This window comes from Penicillium psychrosexuale (assembly GCF_028828465.1).
Source record: "Penicillium psychrosexuale strain IBT 29551 chromosome Unknown utg000002l, whole genome shotgun sequence".
In the NCBI taxonomy this organism is placed as follows: domain Eukaryota; kingdom Fungi; phylum Ascomycota; class Eurotiomycetes; order Eurotiales; family Aspergillaceae; genus Penicillium; species Penicillium psychrosexuale.
Window position 1 is genome coordinate 2,791,466 of NW_026643187.1, and position 22,663 is coordinate 2,814,128.

The 22,663-nt window shown below is 47.8% G+C and overlaps 11 protein-coding genes across 11 annotated transcripts; 7 read left to right on the top strand and 4 right to left on the bottom strand.

Annotated features, from left to right (window-relative positions):
* Positions 1-1,854: 1,854 nt before the first annotated feature.
* On the top strand, positions 1,855-2,169 carry N7518_002234 (uncharacterized protein; the record flags this gene model as incomplete). Its single annotated transcript, XM_057183162.1, has 1 exon — positions 1,855-2,169. One exon carries the CDS (start codon positions 1,855-1,857, stop codon positions 2,167-2,169), a length of 315 nt encoding a protein of 104 aa, XP_057044612.1.
* A 304-nt stretch (positions 2,170-2,473) lies between these two features.
* On the top strand, positions 2,474-2,946 carry N7518_002235 (Dabb family protein; the record flags this gene model as incomplete). Its single annotated transcript, XM_057183163.1, has 3 exons — positions 2,474-2,539; positions 2,621-2,731; positions 2,791-2,946. The coding sequence occupies 3 exons, from the start codon at positions 2,474-2,476 to the stop codon at positions 2,944-2,946; spliced, it is 333 nt and encodes a 110-aa protein (XP_057044613.1).
* Positions 2,947-5,465: 2,519 nt separating this feature from the next.
* Positions 5,466-5,982, top strand: N7518_002236 (uncharacterized protein; the record flags this gene model as incomplete). The annotated part of the gene is given in 3 exon segments (XM_057183164.1): positions 5,466-5,540; positions 5,611-5,868; positions 5,887-5,982. The coding sequence occupies 3 exon segments, from the start codon at positions 5,466-5,468 to the stop codon at positions 5,980-5,982; spliced, it is 429 nt and encodes a 142-aa protein (XP_057044614.1).
* Positions 5,983-6,009: 27 nt separating this feature from the next.
* On the bottom strand, positions 6,010-6,903 carry N7518_002237 (uncharacterized protein; the record flags this gene model as incomplete). The annotated part of the gene is made up of 1 exon (XM_057183165.1): positions 6,010-6,903. The coding sequence occupies one exon, from the start codon at positions 6,901-6,903 to the stop codon at positions 6,010-6,012; it is 894 nt and encodes a 297-aa protein (XP_057044615.1).
* A 739-nt stretch (positions 6,904-7,642) lies between these two features.
* N7518_002238 (transcription initiation factor IIA subunit gamma) lies at positions 7,643-8,234 on the bottom strand (the record flags this gene model as incomplete). Its single annotated transcript, XM_057183166.1, has 3 exons — positions 7,643-7,789; positions 7,887-8,034; positions 8,092-8,234. The coding sequence occupies 3 exons, from the start codon at positions 8,232-8,234 to the stop codon at positions 7,643-7,645; spliced, it is 438 nt and encodes a 145-aa protein (XP_057044616.1).
* A 1,472-nt stretch (positions 8,235-9,706) lies between these two features.
* Positions 9,707-11,668, bottom strand: N7518_002239 (hexokinase family protein; the record flags this gene model as incomplete). The annotated part of the gene is made up of 2 exons (XM_057183167.1): positions 9,707-10,949; positions 11,037-11,668. 2 exons carry the CDS (start codon positions 11,666-11,668, stop codon positions 9,707-9,709), a joined length of 1,875 nt encoding a protein of 624 aa, XP_057044617.1.
* A 2,019-nt stretch (positions 11,669-13,687) lies between these two features.
* N7518_002240 (GILT family protein) lies at positions 13,688-14,704 on the top strand (the record flags this gene model as incomplete). Its single annotated transcript, XM_057183168.1, has 2 exons — positions 13,688-14,100; positions 14,182-14,704. 2 exons carry the CDS (start codon positions 13,688-13,690, stop codon positions 14,702-14,704), a joined length of 936 nt encoding a protein of 311 aa, XP_057044618.1.
* Positions 14,705-15,089: 385 nt separating this feature from the next.
* Positions 15,090-16,171, top strand: N7518_002241 (uncharacterized protein; the record flags this gene model as incomplete). Its single annotated transcript, XM_057183169.1, has 3 exons — positions 15,090-15,120; positions 15,195-15,569; positions 15,627-16,171. The coding sequence occupies 3 exons, from the start codon at positions 15,090-15,092 to the stop codon at positions 16,169-16,171; spliced, it is 951 nt and encodes a 316-aa protein (XP_057044619.1).
* Positions 16,172-16,616: 445 nt separating this feature from the next.
* N7518_002242 (uncharacterized protein) lies at positions 16,617-18,540 on the top strand (the record flags this gene model as incomplete). The annotated part of the gene is made up of 4 exons (XM_057183170.1): positions 16,617-16,995; positions 17,067-17,722; positions 17,778-17,845; positions 17,904-18,540. The coding sequence occupies 4 exons, from the start codon at positions 16,617-16,619 to the stop codon at positions 18,538-18,540; spliced, it is 1,740 nt and encodes a 579-aa protein (XP_057044620.1).
* Positions 18,541-18,806: 266 nt separating this feature from the next.
* N7518_002243 (putative isoamyl alcohol oxidase) lies at positions 18,807-20,504 on the bottom strand (the record flags this gene model as incomplete). Its single annotated transcript, XM_057183171.1, has 1 exon — positions 18,807-20,504. One exon carries the CDS (start codon positions 20,502-20,504, stop codon positions 18,807-18,809), a length of 1,698 nt encoding a protein of 565 aa, XP_057044621.1.
* Positions 20,505-21,258: 754 nt separating this feature from the next.
* Positions 21,259-22,510, top strand: N7518_002244 (uncharacterized protein; the record flags this gene model as incomplete). The annotated part of the gene is made up of 5 exons (XM_057183172.1): positions 21,259-21,454; positions 21,507-21,574; positions 21,627-22,006; positions 22,064-22,128; positions 22,179-22,510. 5 exons carry the CDS (start codon positions 21,259-21,261, stop codon positions 22,508-22,510), a joined length of 1,041 nt encoding a protein of 346 aa, XP_057044622.1.
* Positions 22,511-22,663: the final 153 nt, after the last annotated feature.

A 22,663-nucleotide genomic window follows, 5' to 3' on the forward strand; every position in this document is an offset into this window, starting at 1 on the left:
CCTCGCAACTCGTTGGCCCATCTTCATGTTGCGAAGACATAGTTTATCTGGCGAATATATTCTTAGCAGGTTTTTTTATAGACAAGCAAACCACATAGGAATAGCTACGGTCATCTAGGCATAGGCAAAACCGTCTCAACTGGCCGGCAAAATGCGGGGGTTAATCTTGGTATCTTGGTATGTATCTTGGCCCTAATCCTTGTCGACTTCTCGCGTTCGTATAATGGAAGAAAACAGGGGATGGATTCCTGTGGACACCCGATAATATTCTGCTCATCACACAAGTTATGAATCGTCCCTCACTGCATGAAGTTCAGCATTGTCGAAGGTTAAGCGCCCGCCAAGGCCAATTAAGTGAGCGTTTTATGTCGACCTACATGATACGTTGCCCAAGTCATATAATGAATACCGAAAACCTTCTTACCATAGTCGAGTGCATTACTTCCATTTCCAATTAGACAAACCTAATAAAATCCGACATACGACGTTTCCTCCGTTAAACCGAGACGGTAAGATTCCAAATCAGATCGCCAAGCCACATACACTCAATTAAGAAAGGCTCGGTCCGTCATAGCACGCTATTTCATATCAACCAATAAGCTTTCTGCTTATTTGCTCCACATAGTATACGCGCCCACAATGTACTGAAAGCTGAAAGCTGAAACAGTCATGGAGGGGTTAATGCGGCTGGGTAATTTTAGTGGCGGGGATGAAAGCGATAGGACAAATGCGATCCTGGTCAATATTAATCCTATACTATCCGGCAGCAGTCAAGAAACGGATTAGCGTTTTCATTTTTTCCTATAATAACGCCATACTATGGTTTCCAACAAAGCCAGTTAGTAGCACAGCAGCCTATCTCATCTACGAAGAATGTTTATTAAGTGACTTACAGGAAATCAAAGAGCCTATAAGATTTCTATCTCTAGAGCGTTTTTGGTTTTTGCTAAGGACTCCCACAATGACCTGCGAAAAATACAACCTCGGGTCAAGCTACGAAGGACACATACCACGCATATTAGCATCGATATGAGCTGGTACGACCCGTGGCTATTTCAGCAGCTGCAGAATCTACCTCACAGCCTTGTGCAACTCCGAGTTGGAACATGCAAAATTCAAGACAAGCAGAGCCTAAATACTCTTTTTGAGGGCATTGAAGAATACTGCGCGCGGGAGACCGAGGCGGTCTCTATTGATGAAATCACTGCATATTTACGAGAAACTGGAGTCTTCGATCACACAAAGGCGCTGCACGGCCATCAAACGCTTCTTGTCTTTGCCGCTCTTGGTTGGCGTTCTATGTTGTATTAAGCTGCTTTCAACGTCTGCTCAATGCAAGAATTAGCTATCCATGAAGACTCCGACCAGCCACAGTCAGGTCTTGTTTTTGATATGTATAAAATCCCGGCTGAACTGTCCGACCGCCCGATTTCTGTTCTACTCAAAGCTTTTGGGCACCTTTTACCGGCGCGATCCTCGAATTCTCGCTATCTTGCAAGCGAGGCTGGTGGGATAGCATCTATTTGGCAACCCTTGAACCCCGAAGAGACCAACGCATATCTACTTCATGTTTTGCTTCGTGTTCAAATTCGATGGGTCGATACTCTATCACTGCACCTTGACTATGACAAAAGCACTAAGACCTTATCGGTCTTCAGATATCCGTCATTTTGTCTTGAAATGCTTCGATCCCACGGGTTGATCTACTCTTTTTCTAGCACTGAAAGCTTCTCAGGGGATCCTCGTGCAAACGAAGAGGAAATTTCGCTATTTCTGCAAGAGGTGCTTATATCCTATCGTCTTCTTTTTGCCCAGTCGGCCCTATCGAGGAAACTCTTTCGCCAAATATATACGATGTCGGATTTGCAGGGCCACCCGACAGATTCCTTACTTTTTCAGTTGTGCACCCAGAAGCGGATTGCGTTGACAATGCTCCCAGCCGACAAGCCAATCTATTTCGCTGCCCGAGACTTTCCCGTGCTGTATGACAGGATCGAGCTCATGGCTAATGATCTCAAGGATGCAAGACCAAGCTCAATCTTCAGTCTGATGAAAGACAGACGTGATACTTTGACGTGGTGGACATTTTGGCTTGTGGCTATGTTCGGCGGCATTAGCATTCTTTTGACTTTGGTTCAAGTTATCTTACAGGGCGTGTCAATGATGTAGGCCTTATTGAATGAATAATCAAGCATCGAGCTATTTCAAGGGTGTCTAGAAAGAAAGTGAATTCATACTTCGCAAGTCATTGCACGGCCATTAAATCGGGCAGCCCTTGTGTTGTTTGAAGGAGTTGTTTTTCCTTCATCCATCTCAGTCAACTGTTCATTTCCTTTCGTGTCTTCTAAAGAATCCGACCCTCGGCAACTCAAACTACTTCGGTCATGTGATCGAAATTATACTACCCCGCTCCTAACAATGTCCTTACTCTGACCCTCCTCCATTATTCTATCATACAGAAGAAATATCCAGCATGTCGATTACCCATATCGTTCTTTTCCAGTTCAAGCCGGAAGTAGCCGCTGAGGTTGTCCACGATGTACGTTTTACCAAAATTATCACAGATGAACTTGACTGTGAACTATAAACCCTTAATGGATGTTGACAATTACCGCAAAAGGCCTGTGAACGTATGCTAGGTCTCAAGGACAGTTGCGTCCATCCCACCTCCCAGCAGCCCTATATCAAATCATCGTCCGGCGGGAAGGATAACTCTACCGAAGGTATTCAAGTAAGTTCCCTGGGATCCTAGAGGACGAACTCTGAGGATATCTTACTAATGCATGATAGAATGGCATTACACACGCATTTGTCGTAGAGTTTGCGAGTGCTGCAGATAGAGACTATTATGTACAAAGCGATCCCTCTCATCTGGCCTTCGTTAAAACTCTTGATGGGCTCATCGAGAAAGCACAAGTCATTGACTTCACTGATGGAGTTCTCTGAAGTTCTCAGTAACTGCTTCAAGTGTCGACATATCTGATTTTATGAGACATATAGATACTGTGAAAGAATAGACCGCATGTTATATTCGTTCGCAATCATATATACGCTACCAATTATTCCATGCAGCAGCCTAGGGACTTCTAGTATAGATTATATATCAGCAGCTAAAGCTTCCTGACTTGGCTATATGCCCTGCACTAATCCAAAACTTGGTATTTGGACAGACCTATATTTTAAGATTATTAACATACTCATAACCTGTCACCCTCCTATAGCACAGATAAATCCAGAGCATTTGTGGGTTGATCCGCAGAGTGCAAATATTTCTGTGTGCAAATTTCCAACAAGAATGGATCCTCAGCGCAAGGAAATATATCTACCGGCAAAATAGTAAGGCTCTTCTAGATCTAGAGTTTAATGGCCAGGAATGTAAGCCAAGCTTCAGGTTCGCGAAGCACTCTACCGGAGCTAGCCGATACGCCAATAATATATTGTTTTTAGATAGGCGCCGGGGTTTCTAGCTGAAAACTCTAGATCTAGAAGAGCCTTGCATTGCGAGGATTGCAAGCATACCAAACCCGAGCTTGGTACCCATGGGTTTAACGTTTACCAGAATTGTATACGTTGGATACCTGAAGACAATAAGATTCAATAGATGTTTAGATTGAGTTCTCGTAAATATATCAACTAGCGTATCTTAGAACTCTTCATACTTTCACTCGGACTTGGCTCAGGGTCGAAGAATTCCTCATCCCTGCGGTTTCGTTAAGTTAGGGCTCTACTCTGTTTTCTCAGTGAAACAACCTACAACAATTATACCTGACATAGAGAAATTAGAGTAAAAGATATCTTGGATCAGTTCTTCTTATGTCTTCCATCTTAAAGTTGATGATATGAATGAGCACTGCGTAAAACCTTTGTGAGCTGTTCTTTGACTCGGCATTGCTCCGAAGCAAGGGAGACGGGAAATAATAAAACGCGCCAACCATTCCCGAGCCTCGCAGCCACCCGCAAGGTCTTTTATTTCGATTGAACGGGAAACGGGAAACCGAATGGAGAAATTTGCCTTGTTTCGGAATGGCCAATGTGGCTGGAACATTGGGGTGATGTTCTCATTGTGAAAGGTCTCATAATTGCCCTAATTGTCTTTGAATCTGTGTATACACTTGACCTCCAAGAGGACTACCAAATACACTGGGGTGGATATGAACACACAGTTATCTAACGCGAACAATGGCTCAACCCGAAGGATCACCCCTGTCAGTGATAAATTCGTAATCGATCGACACGGCTACGAAGCTAATGATCGACGATGCATCCTAAAATTGGTTGCCGAGAACCGGGTCTTATGAACCCCCGGTTTCCGAGACAAAGACAAAGAAAACGAGGCAAAGAAACATTTCAATTGAGCTGGTGAGCTTGCATGGAAAAGAAGAAAAACCAATTCTCCCCAGAGCTAAGAACAAGGAATCCCGAGCTTCCAAGACCCTCGCAGGGTTCATTCATGCACATATCCGACCCGGCAAACGGGGATTTAAGGGATCGGCGGCTAGTTAGTATTATTGAAATGTTGTGTACTGAAAAAAAAAAAAAAAAGAAAAAACCGAATAGACAAAACTTTAAAGAAAGATAAGTCCCTAATCCAGAAGTGGAAAAGGAGACACGAAGAATGAGAGGGATATGTTTCGCCAGGACACGAGGTTTTCTTTGCTTCTTCTCCCTTTTACCCCTTTGGTCTGGGCTGCTTTGCACTTGATCCACTGAGGGGCGAATACCTAATCTGCATGGGTCTCTAACGCCAGCATATCTTCCCTGCAGGCTGCAGGTCATGGCTGCCGCTTGTAATGCCCATCTATATTGCGTCCGATGAGTTGCAGCAGATCGTGGGTGAGAGATAGATACCCATAGAAGCGAGATCGCCTCGGGGGATAGACACTTGAACTCTCAAGAGCCGGAATAGGTCAAAGGGACTTCAAGCATTCGGAACTCTCTGCGCAAAGCCAATCCGATTCAAGACAGGCTCCCCAGGGAGGACCCACTGCTGCCGCCAGGGAGCGAACTGCCAGATTGGAGTCCTACCGAGCCTGTCATTCTCTCCATGCCAGACGGTGGCCTAGTTAGACCGGGGTGAGACTGTGGATCGGTTCGTCCTTGACACGCCGAGAATAGCATAGATGTGCATAACTCCATACTAATATATGTGCTCTCGCCCGCCTGTTCTTTGACTCTCTTTCATTCTCTAAGCACACCTCAATGGTGTAAAGCGGTTGCAACCTTTTTCTTTTTTATTCTAATTTCTTTGGGTGTTGTCATCCCTAGTCTCTCGTTTCGCCTTGTCACTCGTTGTATAGTATTTGTTGCACCTCCAAGCGTCGCCTTTATTCCTTTCATTTCCTTGTTCGCATCCAAGGACATCCTAGCTGGAATCGCCATTGTTGCAAGTCCCCGAGAATCGCCTAGCACTTTATAAGAGCTCCTTATCCGCCGACCGGGTCAAATCGAAACACCATCAATCCAACATGGAATGCTTTCGCCAAATTTTCCGGTGCCTGAAGGCACCTTTCAAACGCGACAAGGGAAGAATTATTGAAATTGTAAGTCGAGTCGAAGACCGGGGAATGGTTCGTCATTGCAAAGATGGTCGCTAACAAGTTTATGAAACAGGGTCCTCCCACTAACTTCCGAAAAGAAGAATTGCCTGCTTATTTTTCTGATGCCGAGTCAGTTCTCTCGCCCAGCCAAGATCCAGCGGAACGATCAAATCTGACCAATCAATCACAGGACGCTTACGTCCGAGGACAGCCGCATAGCGACCGTGGAGAAGGACGAAACAACGATCGAGATGCTATCGCTACCATCGTCAACGAAGAGCAAGATGCGGGCCCATGTTCGAAGAATGAGCGTGAGACTATCCGAGAGCGCGTGAAGTTATCCCGATAGTGGAAATCAAGCCCAGCTGCAGATCATGAAACTAAGGCCCCGGCCGAATCGATCAAGATGGAGGAAATGCGAAACGCCGAATTGGCGTGTTCATAGGAGAATTGTGCATTGGTATATGGATGGTCACACCAAGAAGGTGGGCACTTCGGTGTGCCGGGATCTTTTTGCATCTAAATTGTTCCCTCCGCCCGTTACAGGCGATTGTCTTGCAGGAGGTTCCTTGGACTTGTTAGAGATAGAGTTATTTATCCGAGATGACTCTGGTAGTTCATCGAGGTCATCGAAAAGCGATTGAACCCGTGATTTATACGCGTTCGCTGGACTGGGTCGCCCATGTGTCGGCTTCGCTTTCGGTTTTGACGTAGACATGCTTGGTATTTCAAATTGTTGCCGGGCTCGTAGTGTTGTCTGATCGTGAGCCTGAGCTTTTCGTAAAGTGGAATTTGTTCCCTTGGGCGGTGGTAGAACTGGCCGGGGTTCTAGGTCAAGATCGTCATCGTCATCGTCATCCGAGCCCGAGGCCGTCTCTTCATCCAGTTCAATGCTTATAACTTCTGATACCCTTGACGGTGCAGTGACACTTCCGATACTGTTCACCCGGGCTCGTCCAGTACCCAAAGTCGGTGCTTGTCCAAAGCCCGCAGCAGCTCTAGTAGAGGACTTTGGCGCGTGAGCTCCCGCTAAAGACCGTGTTTTTCGTGGACTCGTCATAAGGTCGTGAAGATGTGTTCCAGCCCATCTCTCATCATCATCATCATCATCTTCTTCATCTTTCTCCTCGACTCCTCCATCCCCTATATGTGCGAGTCCAGCTTTTTGTCGCTCCCTCAGCGCTTCAGCTTCTCTTTTTCGCTCAACCTCATTTGGCAGTGGGGTACGCCCGTCTGTAGGCCTCTCAATTTCTCTTATCCCGGCTGCGTGTTCGGCTTTCACCTGCTTTCGCCGTCGCAGGTACTCGGCGTGATGTAGATGTTGAGTAAATGTTTGCGCGACGGCGTAGAACTCGTCCTCGACCATGACCCAGCCGTCATCGTGTTCAATACCCTCAATCAAAAATCTATAACGTGCTTGTTAGCGACTTCGTCTGGTTGCGCGTGGTCTGGTTGCGATCGTACTCTTCGGATGGACAACGTCTGATGGGAGAGGTCGGCGGGCTTTGGGCTGTACAAAGTAATCAGACTTTATGTTTCGTCACGAATATTCGAAGATGAGAGGAGACCTACATGATCTGAAGAAATCACGCCTGGGGGGAGAAACTCGAGGGTTTTTGGGAGTGAGGTCGCGATCAGCAAGTTCCGTCTTCACGCGCTTCCGCGGTGTTGACTTTTTTTTCACAGGGGTGGTATTCTCAGCGCGAAGCCAGGGCAATGTCCTGGGCATAATTAAGATAATATAGACCGAAATTAACAGGTCGCTTGGTGTCGTGATCTTAGGGAAAGATTACAGTGAGGAGGGAAAGAGAGCTGATAGGCATCCGTAGCCGATAAGGTGAGGTCACCCGCATTCCGCGCAAAATAGATCTTCGATTTGGAGCTTCCCTACGGACTGGAGAATTTGCAAGTATAAGCCTCGTTATTTGGGGTATCTAATGTCATTTTGGACATTGGTAATGCAAGATGAAAAGAACTGGGATGGCCTCAAACGCCCCGTGCAGGATATATCACCGAAATCAAGAACGAACTGCCGGTAGAACGCCATTCGAGGGAAACAAAAAAAAAGAAAGGAAACGCCAGCATCTCTGCAAGCAAAAGTCCGATTACACCTCACCAGGACGCTTGCTATTGCAGCTCACGATCTTCACCTTGTCCGCGGATACAGTCGTCTGGTTGTCTAGCTTGAACGAGACATCCTTGATCAAGAAGGTCCAGACTTCGTCGCAGAATCGGTAGGTGTCAAGGTGGCCCTAAAAGAAGTAGAAAAATGTACACATCAGCCTCATTGAACTATGATCAAGCAATGCTCATCTGGGCAAGGGTGTTCTCTGAACCGGAATGAGTTACCTTGAAGGTCAGTCTGGCCCGAACTTTGTCCGCCAAGACTTCAGTGACAATCTTGTCAAAGGTCCCAAGGATCTTCATCGCCAGCTGGGGCTCGATACGGCCCTCATTGATCAGGTCGTCGAGGGTATCGGTGAGGGATAACCCGAGGCTGAATGTTCCTTGGGTCAGTTCTGAAACTTTCCGTTTGTTTCATAGGGTATATTACCTGCTGCCACGGTAAAGCTCATAGTAAGCTACTGATGCCATTCTGAGATAAAATAATGGCAGACTAGTCGAGAGAGTATCGGGGGAGTGATTGACAGGAGCAAGTTCATGATCGCCGGCCGAATCGCGGCGGGCGGTCGCCATCACGTGATCTTAAATATAGTCACGTGCATATTCTTATCTCAAATTGCGTCAGTCAGAGTCAGATGAATTGAATGTGTTGGAACTTATTTTTGACATCACAAAACTCTCAGTTAACATACGACAAATTCTTAAAACTACTGCATTATGATTGTGAAGGGGTTAGGGCCTCGATCTCCTCTCAATAGAAGATTGTTCAGTCAATTGCAAGTTAATTGTGTACGATCCTTATCGACAAGCTTGTTCAGACCATCGGAAGCTCAAGGTCAGTCAGTTCCGTTCAAATGCCCAAGTCAGAGCTAACTGCAATGCTCCGGAATTTTAGACTCTCAAGGCTACCAAATTACTAAATCCAAGCAAGAAAAAACCAATCAGACACCAGACGACTCCTCGAACCAAGACAACAAGCTCTCACCTAAGGCCAAAACTGTCTCCGAAGCCGACGCCGAGCTTCGTGAGCGGCTGGAACATATGTCTGGAGAAGGTGGAGCCTCTGGAATTGAATACGAAGACGGTAAACCGAATGCAATGAAGCGCGGCGTGCGAAACAACATGTTTCGAATAATCTGAAGCAATCTTCGACCTCAACATATCTCAAGACAAGAACAAACCTTGACCATCTCAAATGTTACGATATATATCAAGTGAAGTCTCATGTTCTGGAATCTAGACTTGGCCCCCTGTGGGAAAGGAATGTTCTCACCGTTTCCTTCCGGCCTCGGGGGTTAATGACGTCTACCAGGACCAGACTTGAATTTGCTTCTGAAAACATAGATGAGGATTTCCAGCCTTGGCTGCGGTTGGCTTTGCCTAATTAGTCCGAATATGTGCATGTGGCCCTTCTTTGATACAGATACAAGGTCATGCATAATCAAATGCATTCCGCTCTTCGGGTGTTCGTGCATTCTCCGATGACGATTCCTTAGGTGGAGCCACGCAATCAGTCACAATGTTCTCGCTGTGAACTTCTCGACTTTCAATAGTTGGAATATTCTTGCACATGTGCCATTGGAAAGCTTTCATTTCGTTAGGAGATGACTTCATTGCAATGTGCAGGGTCTCGGGCCAGAGCAAGTGCGGTGAATTGCATGCACGTCCTGCCAGTACTCGGGGTAGTGCCCCATAGGCCGGGCTTCAACGCCGCTCTGATCGGCGGTGAAGTCTTCCTTGTAGAATTGGATTTTGACAAGAAAAATGAGAGACCGTAAACATAGCGAGCCATATAATGGAGCCGAAAATGGACTGGTCCAAGTACAATGAAAGAATAAATCAATGGAATCAGGACCGTCCAAAATAGGATCACAATGGCAGAAATCAGATATCATTTCTATGCAGTGAGCCCCAACTTGAATTCAAAGAAACAGACATTATCCTATCAACACCTAACTTCGAACCATTTTCGCATTGCCGAATTCCACCCAAAGGGAAAAAAAAACAAAGACAGACCAATGCTTGCTAACATTTCAGAGAAAAGCTCATTTCCGCACAACCATGCCAGCCAAAACACCAGCGCCAATGACACCACCGTCGGATGCTTCCCGTAAAAATACCGACTTCCCACCTCGTTGCGGGCCAGTTCGCATGATAAGACGGTCAATGTATTGCTGGCACATCTCCTTGAATTGCGGGTAATGTTGGATAATGCCACCAGTGTAAGCCACGACGAGCTCTTCAGGACCGGACTGCCAATCTATCGGTGTAGGATCGAGGACAGGCACGACATGTTCCTGGGCTGCGTGGCTCGCAGAAACAGCGGCAGAGTTGAGGCTTGCAGCCGCAGCGTCCGGTGCACTAAGGAATTCAGTGATGGCGTCGCCGTGGGTCTGAGGTGAAGCGGGATTCTCGGGTGAGCTGCTGTTGCTATCTTCCTTCAGCTCGATCTCGCGAGCACAGGCTAGTAGTCCGACCACCGCGGCGGCGATCAGCCCGGCTGATCGTCTCTGTACCGTGCGAGCGATCTTTCGGAATGTGCCCGCGGCTCGGACATCCCAGCGCCAGTCGCTGCACTCCGGTGGGGGGAGGGATTTGTTCAAGGCTTTGGCGAGATCGTTGTCAGATCGGGCTTTAGCAACAACGTCGGAGATATATGTGGTTGTCAGGGCGTATTCTTGGATGAGGTTTGCAGGTAGGGAGCGTTTCGATAATTTGGCTACTGTTGTGAGATAGTCGAATATGATCAAGCGAATTAGTTCACCAATGTAGCGGCCTCCAGTCATGTATTCAAAGGGTTGAAAGCCTGGCCGCGAACATGCCTGGTCTAGCTCAATGTCCCATTTCGTGGTCACATTGAGCTCCTTGAGTGGTGGCGCAGCACCTGAAATAGTCCACTCGGTGTTGACAACAGTCTCCACAGCGCTAGGCTCCATTATGTTCACACTCTTGGCTTTCGATTCGTGCAATGCACTAAGCTTCATTGGGATGGTTGCGTTACAGCCAGTACCCACAATGATACCCATGGCGACTCTGCTGTTTGGTAGAGATTTGACCTTGTATGCAAGGGAAGCTAGTGTGGCCACCGTGTCGTTGGTGATAGCTTGGATTTTCAGTTTTGGTAACGCAAAAAGCTTTCGACGTTTGGTTGAAGGTTCGTCTTCATCATCGGGTCGCCTTGTGTGTTTTTCATATCCATCTAGAAGTATATTGCCAAGATTGAGGTTTGACGAGATAGCGAAGCCTTTCCCCATGGGCATTAATGTGGCTTCTGCTAATGATTCTTGCCTGGGCTTAGTTAGTACAAAATCCACTACAACGCGAAGGGAATCACACAGCCCGACACCATAATACAAGCACAGGGGGAAAACTCACATGATGGGGAAACTGAATGTGATTCCCATGTCCAATTCGGCGGGGATGTCCTTTTTAGTAGCATCCGATGATAGACTCTCCGCTACCACCTCCGCAATGCAATCCCCGATCCAAGAAAAGAGATCCTCAGCCTTATCCATCTTCAAATGTTCTTGAATAGGCCAAGCTCGTTCCAGCGTTCGCTTCACCCGCTGGCGCTGAGCTTTCCGGATAGTGTCGCGTGACCTCTCCGTGGCATCTGTAGGCCGAACATCGGAATCGACGGCTTCTCCGAGCAATTCGATAAAAGCGACTCGAAGGTTGCTACCTCCTACGTCGATCGCCAGATAGCGACCGGTTTCCCGGCCAGTAGGAAGTTGAGTCACGGGTGTTGGCAAAAATTGCTGGTCCGATGTCAGGGCAAGGTTGCGGTATGTGGTGGAAAAGCGCCGGGCCAGTTTATACAGCACAGCCTCATCCAGGAACAGCGGTGACAAGAATTCGTCCAATTGTTGATGGTGCGCCAGACATTCTTGTTCAACGGCGTTTAGTTCCGAACTAGCCTCCTCTTCATCTTCAATCAGATCGTCGTGCATGATTTCGCGCTCCTCGTCCTCATCCTTCTTGGACGATTTTGAGTTAACCGAGGCCATGATGGAGGATAGTAGATATACCCCAACTTTTTTTTTTAAAAAAAACCCCTTATGTCAGGTTGAAAATTCCAGACAAAATGAGCCGAGACAGCTATGTCAATAGTGACGTGTAGGGTCTGGAATGTTTAGGAATAGAGACAGGGCAGCATATCCTTAAAATCCTTAAAATCCTTGAATTGTGGAGACAAGCTACCGGCGCTAATCCAATGCCCCAAGAGCTAGTCTTGTTGTGTTAGCGAGGTTGCAACAAAGGGAAGATAACATTTCGGTGACGCGGTCTGCAGGTCGTCCGGGCTGCGGGGGAAAAAGAGAAAACACGACGATCATGCTAGAATTGGGAATCCCCATCTATGGTTTATTCCGTACATACCCTGGAATTTGGTATGCACAGATTGCGCAGATAATGAAAACAATATTTCTGGGGGATTCGGGGAGATGGGATGACACAGACTATATACGGGGGGGGATCTTTTGGGCTAAGGAAATACCCCTAGATGGCCCTGAGGGATTGGGTGAAGAATGGAAGTGTAAAGCTCCCTGCTTAAGACGGGACAGAGGGAAAACAAAAGAGGAAACAGAAAGAGACAAAATAATATATGGAATTTGTTCAACGGTACCTTTATGTTTTGGTCAAACTAAGTATTGGAGTCATCGGAAGAACAGTCGGAGAATAGTCGGAAGAAGTGGGGGGGGGAAATGATCCCTATCAGATGCTATGTATATGAAGAGGGATTGGACAGTTTATTGGAGGCTATAAGGAAGAATATATAAGAGATGGGATGCGACCATCGGAAGACACTAGGCAATGCGACGCTGTTCGGGACAAGTTGAGGATCGCCTTGACTTTCTATTGGATTGGGAAAACTCTACTTGGCTTTAATCTCCCCTCTTAGGCGTCTTTATAAAATCAACGCTGCGAAGTCTATGTAACCCTACATTAAGCCATTATATCCGGCTAAACCCCCTTCCCTAGCTTTAAGTAGAGATTATCCCGGAGAGCCAAGCCAACTTCTCTATCTTGGCAGTCTCAGGATTAGACAAAACACACGAGCCTGCGTATTAAAGCAGAAGTTCCAATCTGTTACCGACTAATATGCCTCTATGAGGGATATTGGTGGGGTTGAAGGATTCCGGCTTGGAAAAACGCGCCGAAGTATCGCCAATGTTGCTATTCGTTCGATACGAGGGACGCCTAAGTGGGATATACTACTTGTGGCACTCGCGTGATCGGTCCGGACATGCCCATATTCAGACGCAGGCACATCTCACGACCTTTTGATCTGACGGGAATTAACCCGTTCGCACGGTCTCGATCGTTCGCTGGCATCCGCCACATCAGACTGTCAGATCTTACTAGAGGCGGTTCAAACTACGGGGTACCTTACCTTGGGGTTGCCTGCCCATAATTGGTCATCTACCTATCGGCAAATAGTCCGATTGTTCTCGTGTTTGGCACAATTCTATCGATAGAATTGGTTACTTCGTAATGAAGGTTTCATGTACGAGCCTCAAAGCACGCGATCTCAAGCCATTATGCACAGTCTGTCCGTAGACCATACCCGACAAAGCCTAGTAATTCTAGACCTGGGGCTATTCGAAACCCAAGCTACAGAGTAGTCGATGCCCCATCTAAGTTGTCTCCGAAGTCGGAGCCCAGCCTAATCTGATGAATGTGTACGGAGTACACGGATATGGGTAGCCCGTACTCCGTATAGCCTCGGTGATTAACGGAACAAACTACAACATACACTTAAAAGTGGACAGGACCCTACCAATAGTAATAAATATGTAATAATCACAGGGCTGCATCCTTATTAGTTAACGATAATCGGTCGGGCTCCTCCGTAGGTTAGGGTAACTAACTAACTAACTAACTAGTTAACTAACTAGTTAGTTAGTTAACTAGTTAACTAGGTTAGTTGGGGAATACCTTATGTAATGGCCTTGGCAGCCCAAGGTTCACCTGGGACTCTCCACATGATCTTATCAAAACAACGTCACTCCTGATTTTACCCCATCATGGAGAAACTACCGATCCACTCTAAGGAGGGATATGGTGACCCTCTTGAACTAGCAAACAACCCTGATCGTCGTGTGCGCTCTAGCACAACAACCTATATGTATCGGATTGGTGTCGTCGCGTTGCTCTTCGTCGGCTACCTTGTGCTTCTACGGCCGTCTCACCCATGTACCGGCATAGCTCCACAAACGGAGAGCTATCAAGCTGAGGTTCAACAAGAGTATGACGACTACTTAAAGCTGGGACATTCTGCTCCTGATGCACATCAAACACTTGAACAAACTAAGATTCCGCTGGAGGCTCACATCATGAGCAAATGCCCGGATGCTCAGGCCTGCTTGCAAAAACTGGTTCTACCGGCCATGGAAAAAATAAGTGACAAAGTGGACTTCAAGCTATCATTTATTGCTAGGTGAGCATCAAACTAAATGTGCAGAATAACCGATGTTATCGCACCAGACTCCGAAACATTTGACTGATACTATAATAATAGTGTGTCTAAAGATTCCGAAGAGATAGCGTGCAAGCATGGCCCAGGTGAATGCATCGGTGACATGCTAATGCTCTGTGCGGCCAACCTACCTTTCCCTCCTACTGCAGACGAAGCATCTCTTCCATCTCAGTATCCCCGGACGCCTATCATCCGGTCGCTAGGATTCGCAAATTGTCTGATCAATGACTTTGCCCGGATCCCAGACCGCGAATTTGTTCACCAATGTGCCATGGAGCATGGGATTGACTTTGACGCCTTAAACAAGTGTGCGAGCCAGGAGAATGATGATCCGAACGATGGCAACGACGGCGGACCACCACTTAGTGGAATTGCGCTGCTGCGCGAAAGCGCTCTTCAGGGCGAACAACTCGGCGTTAAGATCAGTTGCACAGTGCGTCTAGATGATGCTGTTTGGTGCATCCGCGATAATGATGAATGGAAAAACTGTGTCCAGAATGGAGCAGGTAGCCAGCCCTCAGCCTTGGTTGATCAAGTCGAAAAGCTGTGGAAGGAGAGGAACTGAGTTCTACATGGATGCTTTATCGTTCATACCCCGCATTCATACCCATACGATAGGACATGAGACTCGATAAATGCCATTGATGATCCCCTACTATCATATTGCACCACCGTAGGCATTCCCTACATTTCGAGTTTGCGCTTTAGCTATGCCTTCCCATATGAACTACCCTATTTGGTGACCCTAACTCCACGTGTGTCATGCGTTGAAGATGGTGTTCTCCTCGCTTAATTTAAACAAACAATGCCCATTAGCCGAGTCACCCACAGTTCCCTCGCCATTGTTGCAGGTCAGAGGACTTTTTCCTTCACCTTCCTCTTTCTCTCCCCACCACAAGCCACCATCAGCACAGTGCGGCTATCGTCTTCGAACCGCGTGGAACTTCGCAATGTCACCAGTTTCCTATCCAAAACAGCGCGGTAGGTTGTTCCAGCCTTGATCGACTCTATTACCATCATCTCGTCATGCTAACAATGTGGGATGACTTCTATAGAGACCAAGCCTGTCATGTCACGCGCGGTGTGTGATAAGGAGGAGACCTTGTACCTTAAGTGGAGTGTGGTGCTGAGCCCAAGCGAGCTTCTAAAGGAGCTTGTTGGCGACAGCGAGCATGCTCGAGCCCTCTTTCATGGAATGAGGCGCCAGGTCCGGTCCATCCGCCGCCGCTCGCAGTCCTATGATGATGGACAGGTCACGATCTACGACCGTGTTCTCCTTCGTCTCTATGACGAGGGACACACTATGAAACACTACGGCCTGCTTGAATTTTACCTGACCGAGCATCTGGGGACTAAGAACTGTAAATCGGAGGAGGAGAAAAACACTCTAGTTACTGCCCACTTAGCTGCCCAGCGCATCCTGGACAATGGTTTGTCGCTGCGTGTTGAGCACTTTACTTTTCATGCATTCTAACATAACCTACCAGGCCCTATTTCCGAAATTCCTGTCATTGCAGCCGATAACGTGGAAGGAATCGCCGAGGACGCCAGGACCAGCAAGTCGCCACAGAGCTCTGGCACATCCAACTCACACCATATCGACAAGCTCATCCAGGTGTACCAGAAGGCCAAGGCTGACTACTACATCCTTGAAGTCACCGAGAGCCACCGCGAGCGAACCAACAGCGTTCGATTCCTCCGTGACACGGCCGAAAACCTCCTGCGATACCTGAAGTCAGTCAACCAAGACCACGATCTGATCCCCGAGATCGAGGGTATCATTCGGGTCAGCCAAGCTCATGCAAACGAACTTGCCGGCGGCCGCAAGCGCAAGTTTGAGCACGTAGACAACGACTCCAGGGGCAGCCCAAGCCTCAGCCCCTACCGACCCTACGGATTCCACAGAGACCAGCGCAGAGGACACAAACGTCGGGACCGATATGTCCCTGACAGTGTTACATGGGAATACAGCCATGTCGACCGGCGAGCTGGACGGGATAGTCGTGCCCTCGACTCCTACCGTCCTTCTTAAGCTCACTGTTCTGAGCTGACCGAACGATACGTTCTGAATTATGGGGTAACCTTTTTCTTCGCTACCGCTTAGGGAAAGTACAAACCTGCATGTACTAGAAAAATCAGTCCCAAATTGAATCAACAACCCAATTTCACAAGCAAGCGTCCTCCTCCTTGTAGAATAGTTGACCTCGGGACAGTCGAAGTATGAAATCCTAAGCTATGCGCTAAGCCATTCTCATCTTAGCGTTATTTACAAGCCCACGTGCACAGATGACATAATCCCTCCCAGAAGGGGCCTGGGGATCCCGATGATCAACACTGGTCACCCGGTCTCGCGAATTGAGGGGAATTCTGTTGTATTCCTTCATTTCGGTTCAGGGAAGGGGTAATCTCTGACCCAATGGAGACTACCTCACTGATCAGGCTCTTAGAACGACCCCAAAAAGTCTCTCCCCTGAGAAATGGCAGACCTTCATCCCTCCGCCGCGGGGAATAATGCATCTTCCACTAGCTCCAGCACATCCTCAAACCCACGATTCACTCCAGTTTCTTATGCCTCAGACGAAGATAACCCAGTGCCAGCGACTGCAGAATCACCCGTAGGCTCATTGCGACTGCAGACCAACTTCGATGACCACCAAGACGTTGGCGACCCTCTATCCGATTTCGAGAACGACGGCAACTATAACACAAGTGAGGAACGAGAGGGCAAGATTCCACGCGGCGGCTTGGGTCCGAGATATACACCGGAGGAGGAGAGCGAGGTAGTGAGGAGATTTGACCGAAGGCTCGTCCCGTTTCTGGCACTTCTCTACTTGCTCTCCTTCTTGGACCGCTCCAGTATGTTTAATTATTCCGCACAGCGCAGTGCTCTCCCTATTGTTACAAGCATTTACTGATCGGTTATGCAGACATTGGGAATGCAAAGATAGCAGGACTCCAAGACGATCTACAACTTTCATCTTCGCAATATGAATGGCTACTTACTGCTTTTTACATTACCTACATTCTCTTCGAATGGATGACGCTGATGTACCGTGTTTTTCCCCCGCATATTTATATATCCCTATGTGTATGTGGATGGGGACTAGTCGCATCATTCCAGTGTCTAGCTACTTCCTTTGGGGGCCTGGTCGTTCTCCGGGCATTGCTTGGAATTACCGAGGCGGCTTTTGGCCCCGGTGTTCCGTTTTACCTGTCTTTGTTCTATCGCAGACATGAGCTGGCTTTCCGCAATGGATTGTTTATCTCAGCGGCACCGCTCGCAACATCTTTTGCGAGTAGTTTGGCCTACTTGATTGTCAGGTTCAGCAGTGACGGCCCGATCTCACCGTGGCGAACTCTCTTCCTCGTGGAGGGGTTCCCGAGTGTAATTGTTGCGGTATTTGCTTGGTTTCTGATTCCGGACTCTCCTGGTCAGGCTCGATTCCTGAGTCGCCGACAAAGGGTGGTAGCTCAGCAGCGTCTCGAAGAGAGCAAAACCGACTATAAGCAATCGTATGGGAGTCAATTTAACTGGCGAGAAATCCTGAAAACTGCAGCGGACCCCAAGGCTTATATTGCTGCCGTGAGTCTTTATCTATATTTGAGATTGTACAAAGGTTTTAACACATTTACTACAGTTTATGTTTTTCAGTTGCAACGTTGCTTTCAGCTCAATGCCTGTCTTTTTGCCTACTATCATCAAAGAGTATGCCCCTCGCCAGCATCTATTCACAATCTCAACAGCCAGCTTACATCTCTTATAGTATGGGATACTCCTCCTTACAAGCCCAAGCCCTCTCAGCACCTCCCTATCTCGTTGCCTTTGTTGTAGTCCTCCTCACTGCATACGCCTCAGATCGCAGCCGCTCCCGAAGCCCATACCTAATAGCCCACGCTCTCATCTCATCCCTCGCTTACTTAGCGATCGCAGCAACTGGTTATTTCCACTCCGGGCTGTCACCATGGCTTCACACATTCATCCGCTACATCTGCGTCTACCCCGCCACGGCCGGGTTCTTTTCCGCAATCACCCTCATCATTACATGGGCAATGGATAACCGTGTCGAAAAGGAAGGCAAGGGCGCAAGCATTGCCATTCTCAATATCATCGGACAATGTGGGCCCCTGCTCGGGACGAGACTTTATCCCGAGACTGACGGGCCGTGGTATATTCGGGGCATGGCTACGTGCTCGTTTTTCATGGTTGTTGTTGCTATATTGGCGGTGGTACTGCGGGTACTTCTACAGAGGATGAATCGGGCGGTTGCGGAAACGACCTATAATATTGCACAGGCTGGCCCTGTTGATCAGGGTGAGGAGCGGGATGTGCTCATGGGAGGTGGGAGGAGGGATGATTTGGAGAATTCCACTGGGGATAGAAGGCTTGTATATATCATATAGTCGATACAATAATGACCGCTTGAGGTTTCTCTGCTTTGGTGAGGTTATCTACGTAGACTCCGTAGAAGGTTCTTATTAGACTGCCAGTCTAGAATCCCTTTGGGGATGAAAAGAATTGGAAGAGCACGATGTGAATCACAAAGAGATGAAAGTAAGAAATATGATTAAGGCGACGAGTGCATAGTCGCTATATCTGGTGCATATGTAAAGTCTATATGATATGTACATGTGTACACTCAAGGGTGTGTATTTCAGGTTTCTTGGAATCAAAGAAGCGCAGCGAAGGGCGAATCGGCAACCTGCGACTCCTTCCAGCCAATACACTTCCAGCAGTTCAACAAACCTCTGGGGTCATATTTGTTCTTAATTTTCAACAATTTCGCGTAGTTATCACCCCACCACGCCTCGATCCAATCAATTGTGAACGGGTTGGCCTCGTTGCTGTACGCGCCACTGCCAGGGGTAATACCTTCAATAATGGCCGTCATGTTTTGAATTGACTGGATCTTCTGTTTCCGGGTGGGAAGGGTAGCGTTCCAGTCCCAGGTGGCACCGGATCCCAGCTCCCAGATAGCCTCCCGCCAGGCGGGAGAAGCACTGGTCGATCCTTCGGTGTAGTTGTACAACACTGGTCCGACGACGGGGATATAAGGTGTCTGGCCCAGTGATTGGATGACTGCGAAGTAATCCATGAGGTTCTGGCGGCCCTCAACGGTGTTGAAGATGGAGCGGGGGATCAGTCGGCTTCCGGGGAAGCGAGTGACGCCGACAGCGACGGAGCTGGTCTTGACGTATTTCTCATAAAAGGGGTACCAAGAAGTGAACTCCTCGATGGTGGCGGAGCCGCCATTTGCTTTGGCATAGGCGATTACGCTTGCCAGAGAGACCTCGGCCTCCTCGACGGAGAGGAAAGGAGAGATGTTGACGAGGGTGTTACCGGTGATGTGGCCGCCCCATCCTTCCTGTCCCCATTTTAGGGTGTTGTTGACAACGATCTCCATGAATGGAAGCATGTTGGTGGAGTTGCTGGTGAACTTGATGTTGGCAGCGACAAAGCGGATAGCAGGCTCGACATGGTGAGTACTTTCGAGGACCACGCCGAAGGTTCCACCGCCGCCACCGCGAAGGGCCCAGAAGAGGTCGCGGTTCTGGAATTCGTTGGCGGTGCGGTAGACACCGTCTGGAGTGACGATCTTGAACTCGAGGACACGGTCAACGCCGAGACCGTACACGGGGCTCAAGATGGAATGGCCGCCGTTTTGGATCCAGCCGCCTGAGACACCGACGGTGGGTGAGTAGCCGCCGAGTATGGTTACGTTTTTTGTCTGTGCAAATTCGTAAACCTCGTCGAAATTGACTCCAGCGCCGACGGTGATGGCTTGATATCTGCGAGAGGTGTTCTTAGAGCCGCGTGGAGCGAAGTCCGCACTGTACTGCATAGATTGCAGGTTTCGCGTCCAAAGGGATAGCGTGTCACGGCCACTACTGCGGGTGAGGTAATCATGGCCACTGTTTTTGATAACGAGCTTCTTGCCGGAGCAGTTGGAGAACTTGAAGGCTTCAATCACATCCTTGGCGCTCTGCACCTCAAGATAGTGAGAGGGTAGGTTACCCTGACGACAGGTGGTATTCACGAATGCCAGAGGGTCTGTGGGATCGCTGCTGTCGAGGAGGCACTGATCACTAGGGTCGGATGCCCACATCTCATCCTGGTTGTTCATGTAGCCATTAGGAGAATTTGTTCGCATCAATGGATCCGAGTAGTTGGCCTGGATAGTAGCACAGGCGGTATTGTCGCGAGCCACTGGTTTCCCATTGTAGTTGGAGAAGCAGGGCAAGGAGAAAGGAGTGAGAAGCTGGAGGCGCCCTGCAACAGTTGCATTGAAGTCATTCAAAGTGCAGTGCTTCGCAACAGTCGAACTTACTAAGGCCAATAGGACCAGGCCGGATGACTTGGCCAACATCATTGACGATTGCAGAAGAAAGGATGAAAATCACGACACAGAAAAAGTATAACTCAGGCAGAAGAACCAGCTGAGGATAAAAGGTGTCTTACTTGTAACTAAGAATTTAACCTATTCTGGCAAAGGATCACCGCAATATCTGTACGATCTATATAATTGGCTGGCCCTTATATTAATCAATCTTAAGATACTATCTCCGAACTTTGAAGACCGGCAAGGAACATTGTATTTCCACCGGAAATTCCACTTATTATTCCACTTATTATTCCCTTCAGAAAGTGAATAGTCCAATGAGTGAAGTCGGGCTTTGAATGGTGACATCCAGCTCTCCACACAAGGCGAACTAGTCCCAATCAGATGCCGGTGAAACCTCGTATAAATCAGCCCTCTACAACATAGGGAATGAAGCGTATCATATATATTAAATTGCCTGATTATTCGAGATTAAAGAAGATTATTTTTGTATCTAGATTTATATACATACTTATTACATGTAGCAGAGAGACTCAATTAATTCCTTGTTGGTTACAGCTGTAAAATGAAAACACGTAATTTATTTAAGGTGGGGTCCACCATCCCTAATCGGGACTAGCCTACAGTCAATTACCGATGGGTGGGTCCTGCATGTATGAAAATGGAAATGCCCGGAAATTGTCGATCCTCCCCCCTGTTCGTCTAAGCTCCCCAATCACTCGGTTCTCGGTTCTCGGTTCTCATGAAGTTTTGGTTTTTTCTATCTTCCCACCATGTCAATATGGCACACCAGGTGAATGTCTATTGGAAAAATGTCCTCACGATTGTGCCAATTGTTGGGGCGGGTGTGGCTACTATTACCTACCTGTTACGTCTATACTGCAGGCGGGTGAAAGGGGTGGGGCTGTTGCTGGAGGATTATCTAATGGGAGCTGGTCTGATCCTCTCCTACTGTGTCACAGCTTTTGTAGTAGATAGTGAGTATTCCTCCCCAGGAATCTATCATACTAACAATACTGACTATTAAAGCCGCCTTCAATGGCGTCGGGCTACCCATCACATCGCTTCCCAAATATGAACGGATGCGTATTCAATTCGTATGTTATAGCTTATACCGTGATAATGGAAAGATCTAACAGCATTCCGCAGGGATCATGGATGATACAGAAGTTCTGGGCCCCGTCAATGGCCTTTGTCAAGATCTCGATTGTCATCTTTATTAAACGACTATTCGGCTCGATACGTGCATACGTCATTATCACCAATTGTCTCGTTGGATTTATCGCCACATGGGCTCTCGCTGCCCTGTTGACCAATATCTTCCAATGCACACCGGTGCAATACTACTACGATAAGGACTTGGACGGACATTGCATGTCCGGGCAGGTTCAATTCTTCCAGGCCATGGGATCGATCGCATTGGTTGAAGATGTTATCATTCTCTGTCTGCCAATTCCCGTATTTTGGAGGTTACAGATCAACCGTCGGCAGAAAATAGCATTAATCCTGGTGTTTTCTCTGGGTGGACTGTGCGTGACTCCCTCTTTCCAAATGATATATCGTTTCCTTCTAATGATATATTGCAGTGTCTGTATCTTCAGTCTGATGCGCCTGATTGAATTCCGCGAATTCCAGCTCACCGACCTTGCGGGTGCGTTCCTATCCCCAGCTCGTACAATGACTCCAACTAACATCATCCAGCCTCAAGCGCCAAGGAGTCCATCTGGACTTGCCTGGAACTCGACGTCGCGATCATTTGTGGCTGTCTGCCGTTTCTTAACCCACTTGTGCAAGGCGTCCGCAACAAAGTCAGAAGTGACGCCTCAAAATATCAATCCCAACCTTCTGCCGGATCCAACCTGCATTTACACTCGATGCGGGGAAACAAAGGCGATTTTCGAGAGCTTGATAGTGATTGTGGAGCATCAGCGAACTCAATCAGTCGTAATGCTACGACAAGTCGGCAGAGCTCGGATATGGAGAATAATAGGCAGGATGTGGATGGACGGTCCAACAATATCAGGCCTTCATGATTCTTAATAACAAAATCAATTTCTAGCCCAACAGTAATACGTATTTCAATTCCCCAATACATAGTTTCAATATTTCTAGATATCTCTTACTTCGGAACTCTCTCACTTTAGATATGTCTCAATTTAGTATCGCGTTTTAGTATCCCATCCTTC